The following is a 17436-nucleotide window of genomic DNA, read 5'->3' as shown; positions in this document are numbered from 1 at the left end:
CTGAGGTTTGTCTGTTCATCAGACCCTGAGATGTTCAGTCTGGGTCTGGGGAGAGAGTGTGGCGTGCGGTGTCGGATTTCACTTCGCCTCTGGGGCGCCACAGCTGGGATACGGAATCAATACCGTAATTTTGCCCCCCAGCTGAGAACCCCAGTCTGAGAGTCTCAGAATGTAAGCCAAAGCCGAGAGTCAGCAAATTGGTGCCACAGCTGGTATATGGAATCAGTATCGAAATGTTGCCCCTAGCTCAGGTTTCCGGTGCGGTAGTCCCTTAACTTGAGCTAAAACTGAGATTCAGCAATTGTGGGCACAATTTGGGATCTGGATACACGGAGTTCGGGAAGTTAAGCGGGGATTGGTGAAAGTCAGCTGTCGATCCGAGCCTATGACGAGACTAAGTGCCTGCAGACCCCAGGATCTGACTTCGTGGTCTCGTGTATGCAGTGACTGCATTACCGGTCTGGGATCTACGGTAGTTGCTCTTTCAAGTTGTCGGTTGCCGTTTGGAGGGTCGCTTTGAAGGGTCGCTTCGTTGTGGCGTTTCGGTACCTAGTGTCTGGTACACAAGATTAGGCCCTTGAATACCGACCAATTGGAGGCCATGGATCCTGGCGTAATGGGATTGCGCCGGATTTGCACCCAAGAGTAATTAGTGCTATCAAGCAATGACTAACCAAGACCGGCAAATGGGAGGACGCTAAACCGACGACGCGCATTCACGGGCGCCGCCAAGCCAGTAGCTCTGTGCGTGTTTTGCCCTTATTCAAGGTGTACCCAGAGATGTTTGCACCCTTTCTTGATGGACCCCATGTATGTGCATGTGCACGATACCCAATCAGAGTTTGTTTTGCCCCGAACACCGCACGCTGCGGAATTCGTGTTGTGCCGACGGGCGTGTTGCTTCACAGGGACCAAGTCCCTGCCCCAGGCGGCGCGCACTAGGCCAAGTGGAGTCGCTACGAGTGTTCTATGTATGGTCAAGCTCAGCTAACGCCAAATAACTTCAAGTTCAACAACCAAGCCTTTTCGTGTTTCGGCTCGGTTTCCCTCCGTTGTTGTATTTCCACACGCGGGACATTGGTTTTGCTGGTTTTCGTGCTGGTTGGCTGGTTTCCTGGCGGTGCTTCATATTTTCGGGCGGAAGGTGCTCCGCTCTGAGGTTTCGGCAGAGCAACACCTGGGATAGTGGTTTCTGGGGTTGCTAGTGGCATCCGTGTGGCGCGAATAGTCTGGGATAGTGGTACCCAGCTTCGCTGTGTCGCCTACATCAAGGTGTGGTGCGCGGAAGTCCCAGGGTGCAGAGCGAGAGCCCTCGATCAAAACAGGCTCAAGCCGAGCCAGCTCTCGGGGCCACTCTGGTCTGAGGGGCGAGTGAAGACCGTTGTGCGGCTCTCAGTCTGAGCCACCGGAGGAAGTGTTGTGACTGCGATCGACTCGGAGCCGGTGTCGCTGAGCAAGGACGAGGCTGTTGGGACCCAGAGATCCCAGGCCTGAGAAGAGAAGTGGACTAAGTGTGTGTAGAGTTGGTGAATATGTATTCAAGGAAACGGGGCACAGCGGACTTCGCACGTGCGTACAAGGGCCTTCCGAGCACGGAGCAAGCTTCGTCTGGGGGCACCTGGGAACATTCGAGTTCGGAGGCGGCTGGTGTGGCCGACGCAAGTCTGTGCCCGCAGCATAGCCTTAGGAAGAACCAAGTCAAGGGATTGCAAGGGTGAGGAACATACGCCTCACCCAGCTTGGAATCTGACATCTGATCTCAGATTCTGGGTTGAATGGTCTGAGGTCGAGGTCTAGCCGCGAGGCTATTCCCTGATTTTGGAGCCCGCATCGCCACACTCAGCTTAACTTCCCAGAATTCGTGCTCACATCCGAGACCAGGGTCGTAGCTCAGCATCCTAGACTCCAAGTCTCAGAGTCTGGGATAACACCAAACCTCAGATTCCCAGCTCCCATCTCAGCCCAGGGTCACTGATCACTTCTACTCAGTCTTCACTCAGCATCCCAGACTTCCGCGCCTCAGACTTTGAGGTGACACCATTGCTCGGACTCCAACCTCAGACCTCAGACTCTGCTCACAGTTGTAGCTCAGATTCTGAGATTCCCCATCTCTAATTTGAACTGGGGGCGAATTTCAGGTCCTAGTTTCAGATCCCAGTAATGTCACCTCAGGGCCGAGGTAGAACCAGATACCGGACGCCAGGCTCCCATCCCGAACACCAGACTGAGCTCCAAATCCTAATCTCAGACTTTCGAAATTTTTCACCGTCGTCTGGAAGCCGGCGAGTCCGCGGAGTTCTACACGGTGAAAACGACAAGTCCGGATGGTCCAATGCCCGTCGCGGATGTGATACGTTTACCACTCCGTGAGTTCGAGGATGTCCTGCCCGAGGACCTACCGGACAAACTTCTACCGTAGCCAGTGGTCGAGCACGAGATCATACTCCGCCCAGGAGCGGCGCCGACTGCAACCCCCCCCCCCCTTCAGACATTCTCCAGTAGAACGAGCCGCACTCAGTGCGTACGTGAACGAACTACTGGGAAAAGGTGGGTTGAGCAGTCAAACCCATCGCGGGCGTTGAGCATTTTCGCGGTACCAACGGAATACCTGCCTCCATCCGCAAAGTTAATTGGATTCGGAGAGGTGACCTCACTCACCCTGTGCACTGGGTGATTGATTACCAGTACCTAAATGCACAAACTACTGTACCTCGTGTGCCACTTCGAGAATTGACGACCTCGTCAACGCACTTCAGGACGCTCGGATTTTCAGTCTCATTGGATTGACATCAGGTTATCATCAAATGCGGCTCAAACCGGACTCGCGGCCGCTGACAATGTGACGTGGCTCTCGCCCATTCTAGGCTGGAACCCGTAAGTCAGAACCACAAGCCCTACCACGTACCGGCCACATCGCATTTGAACCATGGATATTTGTTGGCCCAACTCTGGCTTTTGTACAGACTTCAAGTTAGACTGGCTCGATCTGGAAACCGGGCTCTGTGGATATCAAGATGCATTAACCTCGGGCCCCAAGTCTGATATTTGAATTCGGTCTGGGCGTTGAGGTCTGGGATCCGTTCTAGATGTCACAGATCTGGGGTTTCAGGCCCTGAATCTGGCCCTGGGCGGAGATCTGAGCTTCGACCTTCCGAGTTTGTGACTTGGAGTCATTAGGTTGCTTAAGTCTCAGCTCTCAGATCTAACGTTTGGAGTGTCTGTGGTTCTGGTACCTGAGAGTGGTGTCAAATGTCACATCACTGACTTCTGCAAAGGTTGACGGCTGTAGAATTGGTGGCAAGTTCAGAGCCGCCCCGCCCCCCTCGGACCTCGGAAATTCGATGTGCTGATTGGTCCAATCAATCACTGCGTTACAGTGTTCCAGCCAAGGAACGCGCAAGTGATTGGTGATAATATTAAAGGCACACGCGGAATTACCGAATCACAGCCGAACGTCATCAGCTCACATATGGGCACCATGGGCTGTTGAGCGCCACCCCCACACGGATATTTAGCACGAGGGTACCACAATGAAGAGCATATTTATCACAAGGAGGCACAACGAATGTGCTTGATCAAAAACACATGCGGGTGCTTCAAGCTGGGAGTGGGTGACGTTTTCAGCACAATCCCGCGTAGGAGGGATCAAGGTGGCAATGGGCAAGTGGTCGCACGGCCACATTCTTCTGCCTGAGCGGGTCGTGGAGCAGGCAGTGTCGGACCTCAAGGGATCCGTAAATGTCGCTGTCATTGAAGCCACCGCCAATGAGCAGAAGACGGCCGAGTACGGCATCGAAGGGTTCCCGACCATCAAGGAATTCGGCTCGACGCCATGGGCCCGTCCGATGTCGATGAATACCAGGGAGAACGTACTACCGCTGCCATCACAGCGTTCGGTCTCGCGGTACTGGATGTGATGGGCGGTGAGCTGCGCTTCAAGGAGCTTATCTCGGAGGAAACCCTGACGGACTTCTGCGAGGTCAAATCGAGCTGCGTCATTAGTATGCTGTCGCACATTACTGGGAGATGTAGTGGGCCTAACTTGGCTCACTACTTTAGTTTACACGTTGCGCTACGTGTATGAAGAAGCGTATGTATTAGCAACAACTTAAGTTAATTATACGTGAGTACACTAGTATAATATAAATCAAATAAAAAGTTTTAGCAGATTTAGGAGGAAGATCAATTTACAAACAATACAGTTCTTGTTTGTAAATTGATCTTCCTCTTAAATCTGCTAAAAACTGTTTATCATCTATGAAAGGGGTTGACAGCGGCTGGCTGGCAGCGCCCCGCTAATATGCACGTCTCTAATTGGTAGAAAGATGCTGCTTTCTACCAATAGGATCTTTGGGTAGGTGTGGACCACTCATTGTGGTGGCGCACTTCAATGTATCCATTGGTGTGACTTACACCAAGGTGAGAAAGTATCTAAAACTTTTAACAGATAACCTTATCTGTTAAATTCACAAGTGGCTTGTATCCGCTTGTGCGTGTAACCCCGTTACACCATCCCCTCCCTTAAGGTTAGACACGCGGGATCTCCGCACGTCAATCTTCTGAATTGACCATTCGTCAATTCTCCGCGTTTGGAGAAGAAACCCGCGCTCATTCAACGATGAGCGCGCCTCAAGAAAAGAAGACTCCGAAGTGGGTGGAGAGTCATCTCTCCATCGATGACTACTTCGAACGCCAAAAGGCGAAGTATGACGACGTCGTCAACTTTGACGACGACGATGAAGACATGGAGGACGAGAATGACTCGTCCTCAAAGCGCAAAGACTCAGTGTCGAGCGAATCGCTCGACCCCCATGCTAAGAACATTCACCCGCGTGAAGGGGACGAATCGGACGCCTCGAGTTCGAAGCGTTCGCGAACTGAGAGTGATACCCCACTCGCTTCCGCTGGGGCTCTCAGCTCTCCGCGCGCTGCGCCTGCAGCGCTCGATCCGTGGATGCCGTCCGCGTCCGAGATCACGGATCGGTATGGGAACTCGGTACCTCCGAATGAGGTACCGCTGTACGTATGCAGCGCCATCAAAGATGACGCTGTGGCTGCCGAGCTGCACTTTGATGCGGAGACGCATCAAAGGCCCGATTATTACATCGGACTCTTCCATGAGCTCTGATGGTTTCAAAGCAAGAAGACATCTTCTCGCAGCAAAGTGCCCGAGTGGCAGGCACTTTGTCAAAAGTTTGAACGCTTTTGTTGAGAACTTCAACAAGAAGCCGAGTGCTTACCGTGATCGTATTAAGCAAGCACGTGATCGCTTCGAGACGTACTCGAAGCGTGGAAAGTTGGAGCAACTCCACGTTGCTGCGGAGGAGGCCAATGTGCCGTGCGCTGTGCCCGAGGGCTTTCAGTGCGCGAAGTGCTTCCCAGGCGCGGTCCGCTTGAGCGACCGCGACCTGAACGGGTACACGTCGTTCCGTGTGCCCGAAAGTCTCAAGGAGCTCCGTGCTAAATTCTTAGCACGTGAGGGTTCGGGCGCTGGCGATGATCGCAGCGCTCGTATTACTTCCGCTGCACCAGCGCGTACTGCCCCTCGTACGCCCTCACCATTTCCGGAACGTCCTCCAGCAAGACGTTCCGCGGCTCCCATGTATCTCGATGGGGAGGAAGTCCTCTCCAACGAATACGAAAACGAGGCCTTTAAGGGTTCGTTTTCGGGATACTATGGTCAACAATCCGCTCAACAATCCAGCGGGTTGAGCCGCGGGCGTCACGGATCGGCGGTGGCGGGGGTGGGAACACGCCCCGGGTATGATCAGCCCCGGGCTGATCAGTATGCGTCTCTCCACGACCGGGTGACCGCCGTGGAGCGTCTGCAGGGCGCTGAGTTCGCCGCCCTGAAGCAGGAGCTGGCGAACCAGAAGGCCCAAGTCGCGGCGGTCTCGCAGACCGCCTCGAATATCCAGGTCGAGTTGGGAACCCGAATGAAGGAGAGGCTACTCGTCGCTGAGGCCAAGGCTTCCGCTTCTACCTCAGCTTCTCCCGAGGCTTCGGGTCAGCCGAGCTAGGTGGCTGGTGCTGCACGTACGGCTTCAGCCGTCCGACGTAAAATGTCGGGTGGAGCCGCATGCTAGACGGTATGTCTAGCGTGTATGCGTTGCCGTGCCATGCCAACACAGTGAACGGCCCGATGAAGCGCGGAGCAAGCAAGCTTGCTCCGAAATCCGAAACTGCATGTTTAGGCAGGTTTTGTGTAGCTAACAAAACCAATGAACTAACTTTGAATTCATTTGTGTTGCCTCTGACCACATTGTCTGCGTTCAGCTTCGGTTGATCAACAGAAGCTGCTATTGCATCTTGGACAAACCGAATCACGACGTTTTTGTTGATGAAGTCGATTGCATCCGAGCTGAAGTCATTCAGCTCGCTATCCGCTAGAGGCCCGGCCTCTGCATGGTTCTTCGCGGTGTCTGCGCCCTGGGCAGACCCGTGGTCGTTGTCCTTGTTGGTGGATGAGTCTGCGCCCTGCGCAGACTCATGTGGTTTGTTCGTTGTTGCAGCTGACACGGTGCAAGTGTCAGCGGTTTTCTGCGGCTGCTGTATTGCAGTCGTAGATCCTCCCCCACTTAAAGTGGGAGCCATCACTCCGAGTAAACTCGGTAGACGTGGACGCTGAATGGCATTCACGTAAAACGGTGTATGCCCGGTCGAGGCATGCACTGAGTTATTGATGGCAAACTCTGCCATCGAGAAGCACTAGCTCCAGTATTGGAACGAGTGAGCGTAGCTCTTCAAAATGTCGACGAGCACGCGATTCACGCGCTCGGTTTGACCGTCCGTCTGCGGGTGATCCGCAGTCGACATTGAAAGCTGGCTCCCAAGAAGTGTAAACACTTCTTGCCACATGTGCGCTGTGAAGCGCTGGTCTCGGTCCGACACAATGTCGGTCGGCATGCCATGTGTTTGAACACCGTGTCAACGAACAGACGGACCGTCTGCTTCGCAGTCACTTCTGCTGGCACCGCAGCAAGATGCGCCATCTTGCTGAAGCGGTCGACGAAGACCACAACGCCGGTATTCCCTCCGCTGTCCGGGGGAAGACCAAAGATGAAGTCCAAAGACATGGACTTCCAACACTCCGACGGAGTCGGTAGTGATTGCAATGGAGCCTGCGCGAATGGCGCAGGCTTTACGCGTTGGCACACCTCGCAAGCACGGACGTACTTGCGCACCCACTTGTACTGGTGGTGCCAGTAGAAGTCACGCGTGAGAAGGACGTATGTCTTCTCACGTCCGAGATGTCCCGCAGACGGGGCATCGTGATATTCGTACATGATCCTGAGTCGCAGGTCATGGTCATTCGGCACGACAACGCGGTCCGCGTTGTCGTCGACTGCATTATAAAGAAGCAGTCCGTCGTGCACCCGATATCGGTGTGTACGCGCACGAAGGTGTTTGGGCAGCTTCTGACGAGCCTTGTCAGAAGGTGCTGTGCCATAGGCCAGCAAGAGCTTCGTGTCCGCGTCGTGCGCGTACGCGGCCTTCACATCGTCCAACAAGGACGACGTGGGTGTGCTCGATCGCATGGCTCAATGTCATTGACGTCATCAGCTTCTGCGTAGTCCGGCCAACGTGATAACGCGTCGGCCACTACATTCAATCTTCCGGGTTTGTATTCGACCCGGAAGTTATACTCTGCAAAGAATGAGAGCCATCTCGCCATTCTTTGTGATATGTGTGGCGACTTCACTGTGGTGCGCCGTGATGCATGGTCGGTGTAGACCACAAAGTTCCGAGTGTATTTGCTTGGAAGTAATGGTCTACTTCCAAGCAAATACACTCGGAACTTTGCGAGTGCATACGTCATGGCAAGGAGTTCCTTGTCATGCACCGGATAGTTGGGCTCAGCTGGCTTCAGCTGACGCGATTGGTAGTAGACGACACGATCTCGGCCCTCGTGACCGTGCTGCATCAATGCGCATCCGATCGCGAAGTCGGATGCGTCACATACGACGTGGAATGGACGATCTTGGTCAGCCACTGCCAAGATCGGTGCCTCAGTCAAGCCCCGCTTGACTGCATCGAATGCCTTTTGGGAATCGGTTGTCCAATTCCACACAGCTTCCTTCTTAAGAAGCTGTGACAGCGGGCGGATCTTGCCCGCGTAATCATCCGCGTACTTGCACAAGTACGTGGCCAAGCCAAGGAACTGCCTCAGTTCCTTGACACTTGAAGGCGTTGGCCATTCATTGATCACTCTGACCTTTTCCGGGTCAGGGCGAACACCATTTTTCCCTACGAGACACCCGAGGACGGGTATATCACTTGCCCCGAAGATACACTTCTTCAGGTCCGCGTAGAGCTTATGCTTTCGCATAAGCTCAAGTAGCTTCCGGAGATGCACCCTGTGCATCTTTACGTCGGTCTTCTCGTCCACAGCCCGGCTGTGGATGAACACATCATCGAAATAGCTCGGCGCGAAGTCGTGCACCGAGCGCAACAAGTGCGTCACGCACCTGTTGAAAGTCGCAGGGGCGTTCTTAAGCCCCTGTGGCATTACTAGCCACGCCCAGAGCATGCCGCTTGGCGTGCTCACTGCCGTGAGAGGGACGTCGCTCTCACGCATTAGGATCTGATAAAATCCATCTCGCAGGTCGAGAGCACTGTAAACGGTGCTCCCGGCCATCGAATCGATGATGACATCTTTTCGTGGTATCGGTGTCTGTGCCGGTACCGTCGCATCGTTCAGCTTGTTGTAGGCATGAACGATGCGCCATCCGCCCTGTGGCTTTTTGACACAGATCGTCGGAGCACTGTGCGGGGACTTTGATTCCCGCACTTGTCCTGCTTTGCGACGACTTTCAAAGAAGTCGTCGATTGCTTTTACTTGCTCTCGCGGCAGTGGCCACTGCCGCGTGACACAGTACTTCGTGCCCGGCACGAGATCAATCTCGTGCTGAATGCCCTTATCCTGCGGAAGCTCCGCAGGAATCTCTTCCGGGAGTACGTCTTTGTGCTCCTTCAGCAATTCGTAATAGGGACTCAACTTCAGCGAGTCCCAACCTTGTTCCTCGAAGCGCTCTCGCTTCGTCTTTGCACTGAGAGTGTCTTCACTCTCAGTGGTACTCCCCATGAAGAGCTGCCTCAGCTCTTCACTCTCGCTCTCCGTTCTTTCGCTATTCGAAAGAACGCAGACCTGCTCGATGCGTTCATCGTGCAAGTCGCGCGTGAAGCGCTTCCAGCTCATGGCTGGAAGCGAAGTCAACTCCGACGCCGTCGTCGGAGGAGCGAGTTCCATTTCACGATACTGGAATCCAGTATCGGTGCGCGTCAGGACGCTTAGCATCTCGACGCCCGGCGTCACCGCCTCAGTCTGCTCAGCAGACTGTTCTCGTAGCGTCTCGGTCCCGGACCGAGACTTACGCAGCGTTCTCCGCATGCGCCGTCTTGTTGTTGTGCGGAGCCCGGCTCCGCACAGTTGTTCTTCTGGCCCAGGCCCGGCCGTGAACAGTTGTTCGCCGGCGGACCCTGTCCGCGGGTGCGCGGTATCAAGCCCGGCTTGACCGCATTTTCCTTCGTGCAGCCCGGCTGCACGGAAATGTGTTCCTTCGCCGGCAGACCCTGTCTGCGGGCGCGCGATATCAAGCCCGGCTTGATCGCATGGCGCTTCATCGTGCAGCCCGGCTGCACGACAGCATACAAATTGCGTCAGTGCGGTACGTTTGCGACCGTCCGCACTGTTTGCAGCGTCAACTCCCGGAGTTGACACGCCTTGTCACCTCGACGCCATTCATTGGCGGAGTCCCTCATTACCGAGGGTGCGTCGTGACCTGACCTCTTCGGGTCAGGGACTGTCCCATGCATACTTGAATGCGAGTGTTGGTTCCCGGAACCGACAATATCCTAATCTTCCAACGTCAGCAGCACTGCCGACGTGGGCCCCACTTGTGCGCATCCTCGCGCACTCCTTGGGCACTCCGGGACGGCGGCATTAAGTGCTGTCTCGACTGGCGAGTCGCGCGCACATGCTGGTACGTACGCTGCGGTAACAGGGCCATCGATCTCTGTTCCGCTGTCGCGGCTGAAGCGCACGAGCGGGTGCTTCTTCCAGTCTATTACCGGATCATGCCGTGCAAGCCACGACATGCCCATTACAACGTCGAACTTATCGTCCAGGTCCAGGACGATAAAGTGTTCGACAAACACACGTTGTTTGTACGAGAAGCGCGCGTTCATGACGCACTTCTCGGTCTTCACGATGACACCTGTTGCCAGTCGCACTTCCAGAAGACTTCGAGGTACATTTACTTCCTCGAAGTCAAGTCTCGACAGGCTTCGTAGTCGAACAAAGTTGTTCGACGCGCCCGAATCTACCAATGCTCGAAGAGAGTCGCTCGCTCTCTTCGACGTTACCTTCAAGATGACCAGGTTCGGCCTGTCATCTTGCTTCTTGCAGCGAGATCTGGTCTCACTGGGGGCTGCAGTCCTCAGTGTCGCGTGCCCAATGTCGGCACGCGTAACTGCATTACCAGTAGGGCGCCCCGCGCCTACTGGATGTTCACGTTTTTGGTTTGTTCGCGGCGATGCCCGGCATCGCCACGACGGCCACCATTGTAGTGCACGGAGGCCGTGCACGCTCTGGCAAAGTGACCGATACTTCCGCAACGGAAGCATCGCACGTTGCCTCCCTGCTGCTGGTAACCAGCAGTTGTTGCGTTCGAGAGGTCCATTGGTTCTGGACCTCCCGTCCTCCCTACCGGGCGCGGTAGCGGCCTCGGTACATTTGTATGGAGTTTAGCCTGCCGCAGGCTAAACTCTTCTTGCATGGCAAGGGTGATTGCAGCTTCGAGAGTATTCGGGTACTCTCGGAAGAGATAGGTCTTCACGGGCCCATCTTTAAGTCCCTTCATGAACGTGACGACCTTAGTCGCCTCGTCAATTGGATTGGTCACGATATTTGATACCAAGTATCGTGCGCGCTGCGCGTAAGTATGGACGTCATGCTTACCCTGCTGAAGGTTGAGGAACTCCGCCCTCGACCGGAACTCGTTTTGCGGGGGCTCAAATGCTTGTCTGAGCTCCTCTTTGAATACTTCGTACGTGCTGAAGCACGTAGGATCGGAGAGTCGGCGCCCATACGCCCAACCCCTTGCGCGTCCGCCAAGGCAGGACATGTCGAACGCGACCTTCGACAGCGGGCCGACGATGCGTCGAGCCGCTATGGCTGTGTCGAGTTCGACAAGCCATCGGAGGAGAGGCTCGCCCTCTCTTCCCACGTAATTGCTTACGCTCAACTTTAATGGCTGAGCACGCGGTGTCGTCCCTGACGACGCCGTCACTGAGGAAGCAGCATCGCGCTGCTCCTTCATGATGAACCCCAGAGCAACACCATGTTGCTCTGTCGGCGATAGCGTACGCAGCATCGTAGCTATCGCCGCCTCCCCAATGACTGTTGACAGTCGTTGGAGGGCTTCCCACTCTGGGTCAGACAGGTGGGGGCAGTCAGCGCGTGCAACATGTGTTGCAGGCGTGTTGGAGCTCTCCATGGGCACCTCCGTGCTCATGGGGTTCTCGGCTCCGCGTTCGTACACCCTGTACGAACGTCATGTAGTCGGTCGTTGGACGGACTACAAAGTGCTACCAGGTGTAGTGGGCCTACTTTGGCTCACTACTTTAGTTTACACGTTGCGCTACGTGTATGAAGAAGCGTATGTATTAGCAACAACTTAAGTTAATTATACGTGAGTACACTAGTATAATATAAATCAAATAAAAAGTTTTAGCAGATTTAGGAGGAAGATCAATTTACAAACAATACAGTTCTTGTTTGTAAATTGATCTTCCTCCCAAATCTGCTAAAACTGTTTATCATCTATGAAAGGGGTTGACAGCGGCTGGCTGTCAGAGCCCCGCTAATATGCATGTCTCTGATTGGTAGAAATATGCTGCTTTCTACCAATAGGATCTTTGGGTGGTGTGGCCCACTTCAATGTATCCATTGGTGTGGCATACACCAAGGTGAGGAAGTATCTAAAACTTTTAACAGATATCCTATCTGTTAAATTCACAAGTGGCTTGTAGCCACTTGTACGTGTAACCCCGTTATACGCGTTCTGTCGCACTCCCAGACCGGTAATAGAGCGTCTTGCATGTTAACAACACTACCGATGGATAAAAAGGCTCGAACGAACCTCCCCTGTGTATCTAATAGGCAGCACACATGAGATCCAGCATTGCTTTGTGACGAATTCCAGTAGGAAACCTGGGATACGAGCATATTCAGCAACAGTGTTCACTTTTTTCTTCCTTTTTGCATGCTGAATGTCTTTACAAACCATTGCTGTTTTTGCAGGTCAACGCCGTGAATCGTAGTCATGTTGTTGACTGCAAGTATCATTGACGAACTATGGCCCTCTATAATAGCCGCGCAGAACCCAGGGTGTACCAGCAAGTATACGTTTTTCATCTGCGCAGAGCTGCTACAAAACTGGGCGTGCCCCGCGCCATGTATTGAAATGTACCTGGCATTGTCAGGACCATGTGAATACTTAGTCTTAGACTTTTTGCGCTTTGTTTTGCTGGTGCCTACATTTAGTTTCGATTCATGTTTACGATTCAAATGACACGAGGCGGCTGAGAGAAAATCCTCCCAGCGCCCCTTCCCACTTGGTTTCGGAAAGTGCGGGCAATGATTGGTCCGAAAGTAGCTTAGTTGCTGCGACACGCGGCGACAGAGCGCCATGACGTAAGGAATGTTGCCCGAGTGAGCTAGATCCAAATGGTTCATGTTGTTTCGTTTGGAACTGCCATGTCCAAGAACAATACCAAATTTTGACGACGAGCATGTGAATGGTGCTGCTGAAGCTGTCTGTGCGCTGCGTGATGTACTGGTGCAAAGGGAGGACTGAGCTGAAGCCGGGTGTCGCCGAAATAGCCCCGTGCCGAAGCTCATTTGGAATGATGAAGTCACCTCCGGATCGACGATTTTGATTGACTCCGGATGGACCACTTCCAGATTGCCCGATGTATCAAGTATGGGGAAAGTTCCAGTCGGGGGGCACTTCACGACGTTCCATATTCCAAGTATACTCCAGTCCATATATTAACGACCGACCAAGCCGACCAGCCAGGATCTGTTATGCACGAGAGGTCGCCTGATTTGCTGCACCGCTCCGGATGTCCAAGCTGATTACGCCACCCGGACCCGTAGTGAAACCAAGATGAAAGTGTAGCCTGAATGTGAACGACTAGCGTAGAGATCGTCTAACACTAAAATCAACAGAGTTCGTTTTGCCTTGTGAGTGACAAATGGCTCGGTACGCCGTAGGAATCGCCTCGGGCCCGGACGCCTACGCTCGCGGATAAGGCCACCTCGGGAACGCCCGTTGCTGCGTCTCTCCACCAAACTCAATATCTAATTGGTGGTGACCAAGGGCGATGCGTGCCAAGGGCTAATTCGACCTTTTCATGTTCCAGTTGGATATCGTACCGAAACGGTTTTCCATTTCATATTAACTTGCAGTTTTAGGAGGTTGTAAGTAGTCACCCCTTGAAGTTGATTGATAGACTGCTGTGTGTTTGGATTGTATCTGTTTTGGAGCGATTGTCTTTCGGACCGAAACTAGTTTTCGGATTCGGAAGTGGTGCGCGAATACTAATTTGGATTAGCCTGTGAATTTGGAACTGACCGGGGTTCCAAACAAGGCTTGTGGACTGGACCGAAGGCCCACCGCTCAAGGGTCAGAAGAATAAAAGCGGCTGCATATTGTGTATAACTCCCTGTTTTGTATTGATTCATGTTAGGGGCGGCTTTGCTAGTAGTCTAACCCCTCCCAGCTGTACTGACTCCGTTTGGAAAGGAACGTGAGCAGTTTGTATATTTGGATCCGATTGGTACGTGTGAAGGCAGTTCACCTAGTAGAATCCAACGATTCGAAGACAAACGAACCTATAGGGATTACAAGGTCACACGCCAATTCCTATCGGGATACAAGTGTCCCAATTGGAGACTGACCCCCATTATCAGGTTTTCCAAAGGGACCGTTTGGATTCTAGTTTCCACTTAGTGGTTACTCGATTCCCTCTCATGTTCTGGGTATTGCGAATATACACCCTGAACGATCAAGGCGTTCTCCCGCCTCGCCTCACAAAGAAATGAACCAGGGGCACCCGCCGTCGTGATCCGAGCACAGCCATTTCGTGTGATTCGCACCGCCCTTTTTGCACCTTACGGTCATGTTGAAAGCATAGCACCTAATGAAAGAAAGCCACCACATTTCCCTGTCCCATGACTTGGTGTTGTCACTGGCTCTGCCTCCTTGACCATTTCTACGCGGGCAGCTGGCAATTCGATGCCCCCATTCCTTGCAGTAGAAGTACAGATTGCGCTCGTGACAAGTGCGCTTGTCAATCTGGCGGCTGAGAGGTCCATCAGAGTTGGGCTGCCTTCACTGCCGCGGCTAGCGTGCAAGCTTACAGATCGAACGCGATCACCAGAGAAATGTGTGCGTTCGTATGCTTGTGTCGCGGCAATAGCATCTGCCAGAGTAGAGCAGCGAATGTACATAACTTCCTTCTTGGCCTCGGACGCCATACCCTCGCAGAAATGGTCCACCTGATATAGCGGGTGCACACTGTGGATTTGAGCCATGAGACGTCCGAAGTTCTTGACAAAGTCATCGACTGAGCCACGCTGTTTGCACTGGCGCAACTCAGCACATAGTCCGAACTGCTGGTCAGGGGGTACAAATTCCACTGAAAGCGCTGCATGTAGCTCATCCAAGGTAGAGTAGGTCACATGCTCAGCCACGATTTTCGCATGATACCATGACGCTGCACCGTCTCAAAAGTTGGCAGCGAGCATAGCCACGACGTGAGGCCCGATGTGCAGGTTCGTGAAGTCGATGCACTTCCCTTGCATGAAGAGCTTCGCCCAGAAAATGAACTCATCCACGGATTCATTCGGCCGTGATACGTGGGGATGGTCACGCCCTCGATTTTGTGCTCGCACTGCGCCGAATGCGCTTGTAACTGCTGCTGCACTTGCTGCTGGTATCCTTGCAAGTACGCCTGGAAATCTTGGTAGATCTGAGCGTTCTGCTGGCTCAAACCTGCTGTAATGTGTTCGATGGTTTGCATGAACTGATTCAGTTGCATGCCGGCCGCTTGGTGCTCCATATTGGCGTCAGCTATGGCTCACGTCGAAGTTGAAGTTGAAGTTCTCGGATTGGTCGAAATCTAGCGAGCGGCCTCGCTGGTTGGTTGAAAGTACCCGCCCAGCTGTGTCCTGGTGACCGACGAGAGCCGAAAGCCCCCCCCCTTCTCTCTCTCTAATGTGATTGCTTTTTGTGGTCAAAAGTAAATGGTGACCCGTGTACTATACGGTGAAATCCGTTAGTTAGCGTTCGCGACCTCTACTGGTTGTTAAGCTTCATTTCGAACCGAGATGGCAACAATCAACCCCTTCAGGTTGTCAACGCGTGAGTTGACAAGGTTTCTCCTACCTACAACTACAAGGTCCCATCTTATACTGGAAAAATAAATTATTCAATATTATTGAATAATGTATTTTTCCAATGTCCAAAGTCCCACGCAATAACTAATTGCGGAGATAGGTCAAATGGTCAGGAAACTGGTAATTTCCGTATATCCATTTTCGAGATTCTTGTCCGGAACATCTTGCTGAGCGTGCTCCATGATGTTTCGTTGCCCTCGGCACATCGGACTTGTTCGTGAACATGGCCTTCTCTCGCGTCGAACCGGAAAAATGCATTTCCGATCTTCGTTGCGCGCCGATGGAAACTTCACATGATATGTCACTCACAGACTGATTGTATCCGATAGGACACCTACTACGTAGTAATATCGGAGACCTGCGTGAAAATGCATTTGCTGGCTTTCGTTTCAATGACTGAAAGCCAGACGTCTATGGTTTTGTACGAGTATTTGTTGATGGTGCTATTTCTTGCCTACAGGAGCCACAGCGATACCTGGAGCTACTATTTAAACAACCTCGATTGATCCATGCTTGAATCCGTTCTTGACTCCGTTCTGCGAGATAATGAGCGGCGAGATTTCACCCTGCTTCGCTCCGTTGATCGCGCCGTTGAACACAGGGTCGCAGTGCTCCGTGTGTTTTTCTGACAATACGATGATGCCCCCTACCGTTGTGACGATGCTCAATGGGTACACAACTAACTGCCACCAAGAGTTCATGCCAGAAATCTCGTGGAAAAAGATCACGCCGGACACGGAGCCGATCAAGATGAGGAAAGCCTGGTAAATCGCAACGAGATAAAGCGCATCGTACTCGCGCAGACCGAGATCTAGGACGTAAATGCCACCTCCTGCCGTTGATAATGCAGACACGAAGATGGCATATGTCTCCGGGTTCGCCCAGATATCGCCACCTTCTGCGAGCAACTCGACTGACGCCTGAAGAAACAGCACAAACGCACCGCAAGCATGAGTAATGACTCCTACGTTAATCAGGTTTTTCACCATTAACCCACCTTCAGGAAGAAGAGGTTGCCACCAATAAGCCCAGAGAGCGCGCCAAATGCAAACCTCCTCCAGCCGCTCTTCTTATCGTAACTGCAGATCATCCACACCAACTGTTGATGCAACATAATAAAACCATGTCAGCCAGTCAAGCCTTTTAAGCAATCCACTCCCTCAAACTCACCACTACGGCTGTGCAAACAGCAAAAATGGCATACTCGATGAAGATGTTGCTCTGGAACAGTGCGAAAAGTTCGGCACTGTGGTGGGTCGGCGTGTCGTGACTGCCCGAAATACCCACTAGCATGCAGCCTAGCAAGATGACCGCCGAGCCTCTTAGGTCGTGCGTAGACAACTTCTCGTTCAGCAGATAGGGTGACAGCACGATATTCCACACCACGCTAAAGCCCGCCATGGGCGCCAAGATGGACTACACAGAGATTGCAATCACAACACCACAGCAGAGGTCTGTTAGCATGCCACGTGGACGCAGCGACAACCACAACGGAAGCTCCTTGTCCTCACCTGTGCTGCATACGCGTAGCTCATGGCGTCGAACACCGGGTTCAGCAGGAACACGCACACGGTCGCGGCTGCCTTCACCGAAAGCGCTTGCGACGATGTGTGCGCCAGCTTGAGCAGCACCTTGCCCAACGTGCCGAAGAGCGTGGCGGTGAGCGACAGCGATACGCCGATGACCCACAGGTGCGACGTCATGGCTGCTCCAAACCGATTATAAATACCGGAGACCTGCGGGCCGACGGGCGGATTGATGGACGCACAGGCGGAGGTGCTCCGGTGGCCGAGCAGAAGGAAGTGCTGGACGAACTGACGTTTTTCGGAGTCAGCGTCGCAAACCTGGCAAAGATAGTACTAGGTGTGGCGGGGTTTCGGCCTTGGCTATTTTTGCAAAGTGCTTCTTGAAGAGCAACTTCGACATGGAGCTCTGCGCTGCAGACAACTAACTACTATTTTAATTCATGT

The 17436-nt window shown here is 53.2% G+C and overlaps 3 protein-coding genes across 3 annotated transcripts; 1 reads left to right on the top strand and 2 right to left on the bottom strand.

Moving 5' to 3' along the window:
- Positions 1-3656: 3656 nt before the first annotated feature.
- On the top strand, positions 3657-3917 carry IUM83_04493 (protein disulfide-isomerase domain; the record flags this gene model as incomplete). The annotated part of the gene is made up of 1 exon (XM_067928577.1): positions 3657-3917. One exon carries the CDS (start codon positions 3657-3659, stop codon positions 3915-3917), a length of 261 nt encoding a protein of 86 aa, XP_067792612.1.
- Positions 3918-14745: 10828 nt separating this feature from the next.
- On the bottom strand, positions 14746-15129 carry IUM83_04492 (putative retroelement; the record flags this gene model as incomplete). Its single annotated transcript, XM_067928576.1, has 1 exon — positions 14746-15129. The coding sequence occupies one exon, from the start codon at positions 15127-15129 to the stop codon at positions 14746-14748; it is 384 nt and encodes a 127-aa protein (XP_067792846.1).
- Positions 15130-15954: 825 nt separating this feature from the next.
- Positions 15955-17169, bottom strand: IUM83_04491 (magnesium transporter nipa; the record flags this gene model as incomplete). Its single annotated transcript, XM_067928575.1, has 4 exons — positions 15955-16386; positions 16464-16565; positions 16637-16882; positions 16978-17169. 4 exons carry the CDS (start codon positions 17167-17169, stop codon positions 15955-15957), a joined length of 972 nt encoding a protein of 323 aa, XP_067792610.1.
- Positions 17170-17436: the final 267 nt, after the last annotated feature.

This window comes from Phytophthora cinnamomi (assembly GCF_018691715.1).
Source record: "Phytophthora cinnamomi strain GKB4 chromosome Unknown Contig33, whole genome shotgun sequence".
In the NCBI taxonomy this organism is placed as follows: Eukaryota; Oomycota; class Peronosporomycetes; order Peronosporales; family Peronosporaceae; genus Phytophthora; species Phytophthora cinnamomi.
This window is presented reverse-complemented; position numbering and strand designations above follow the sequence as displayed.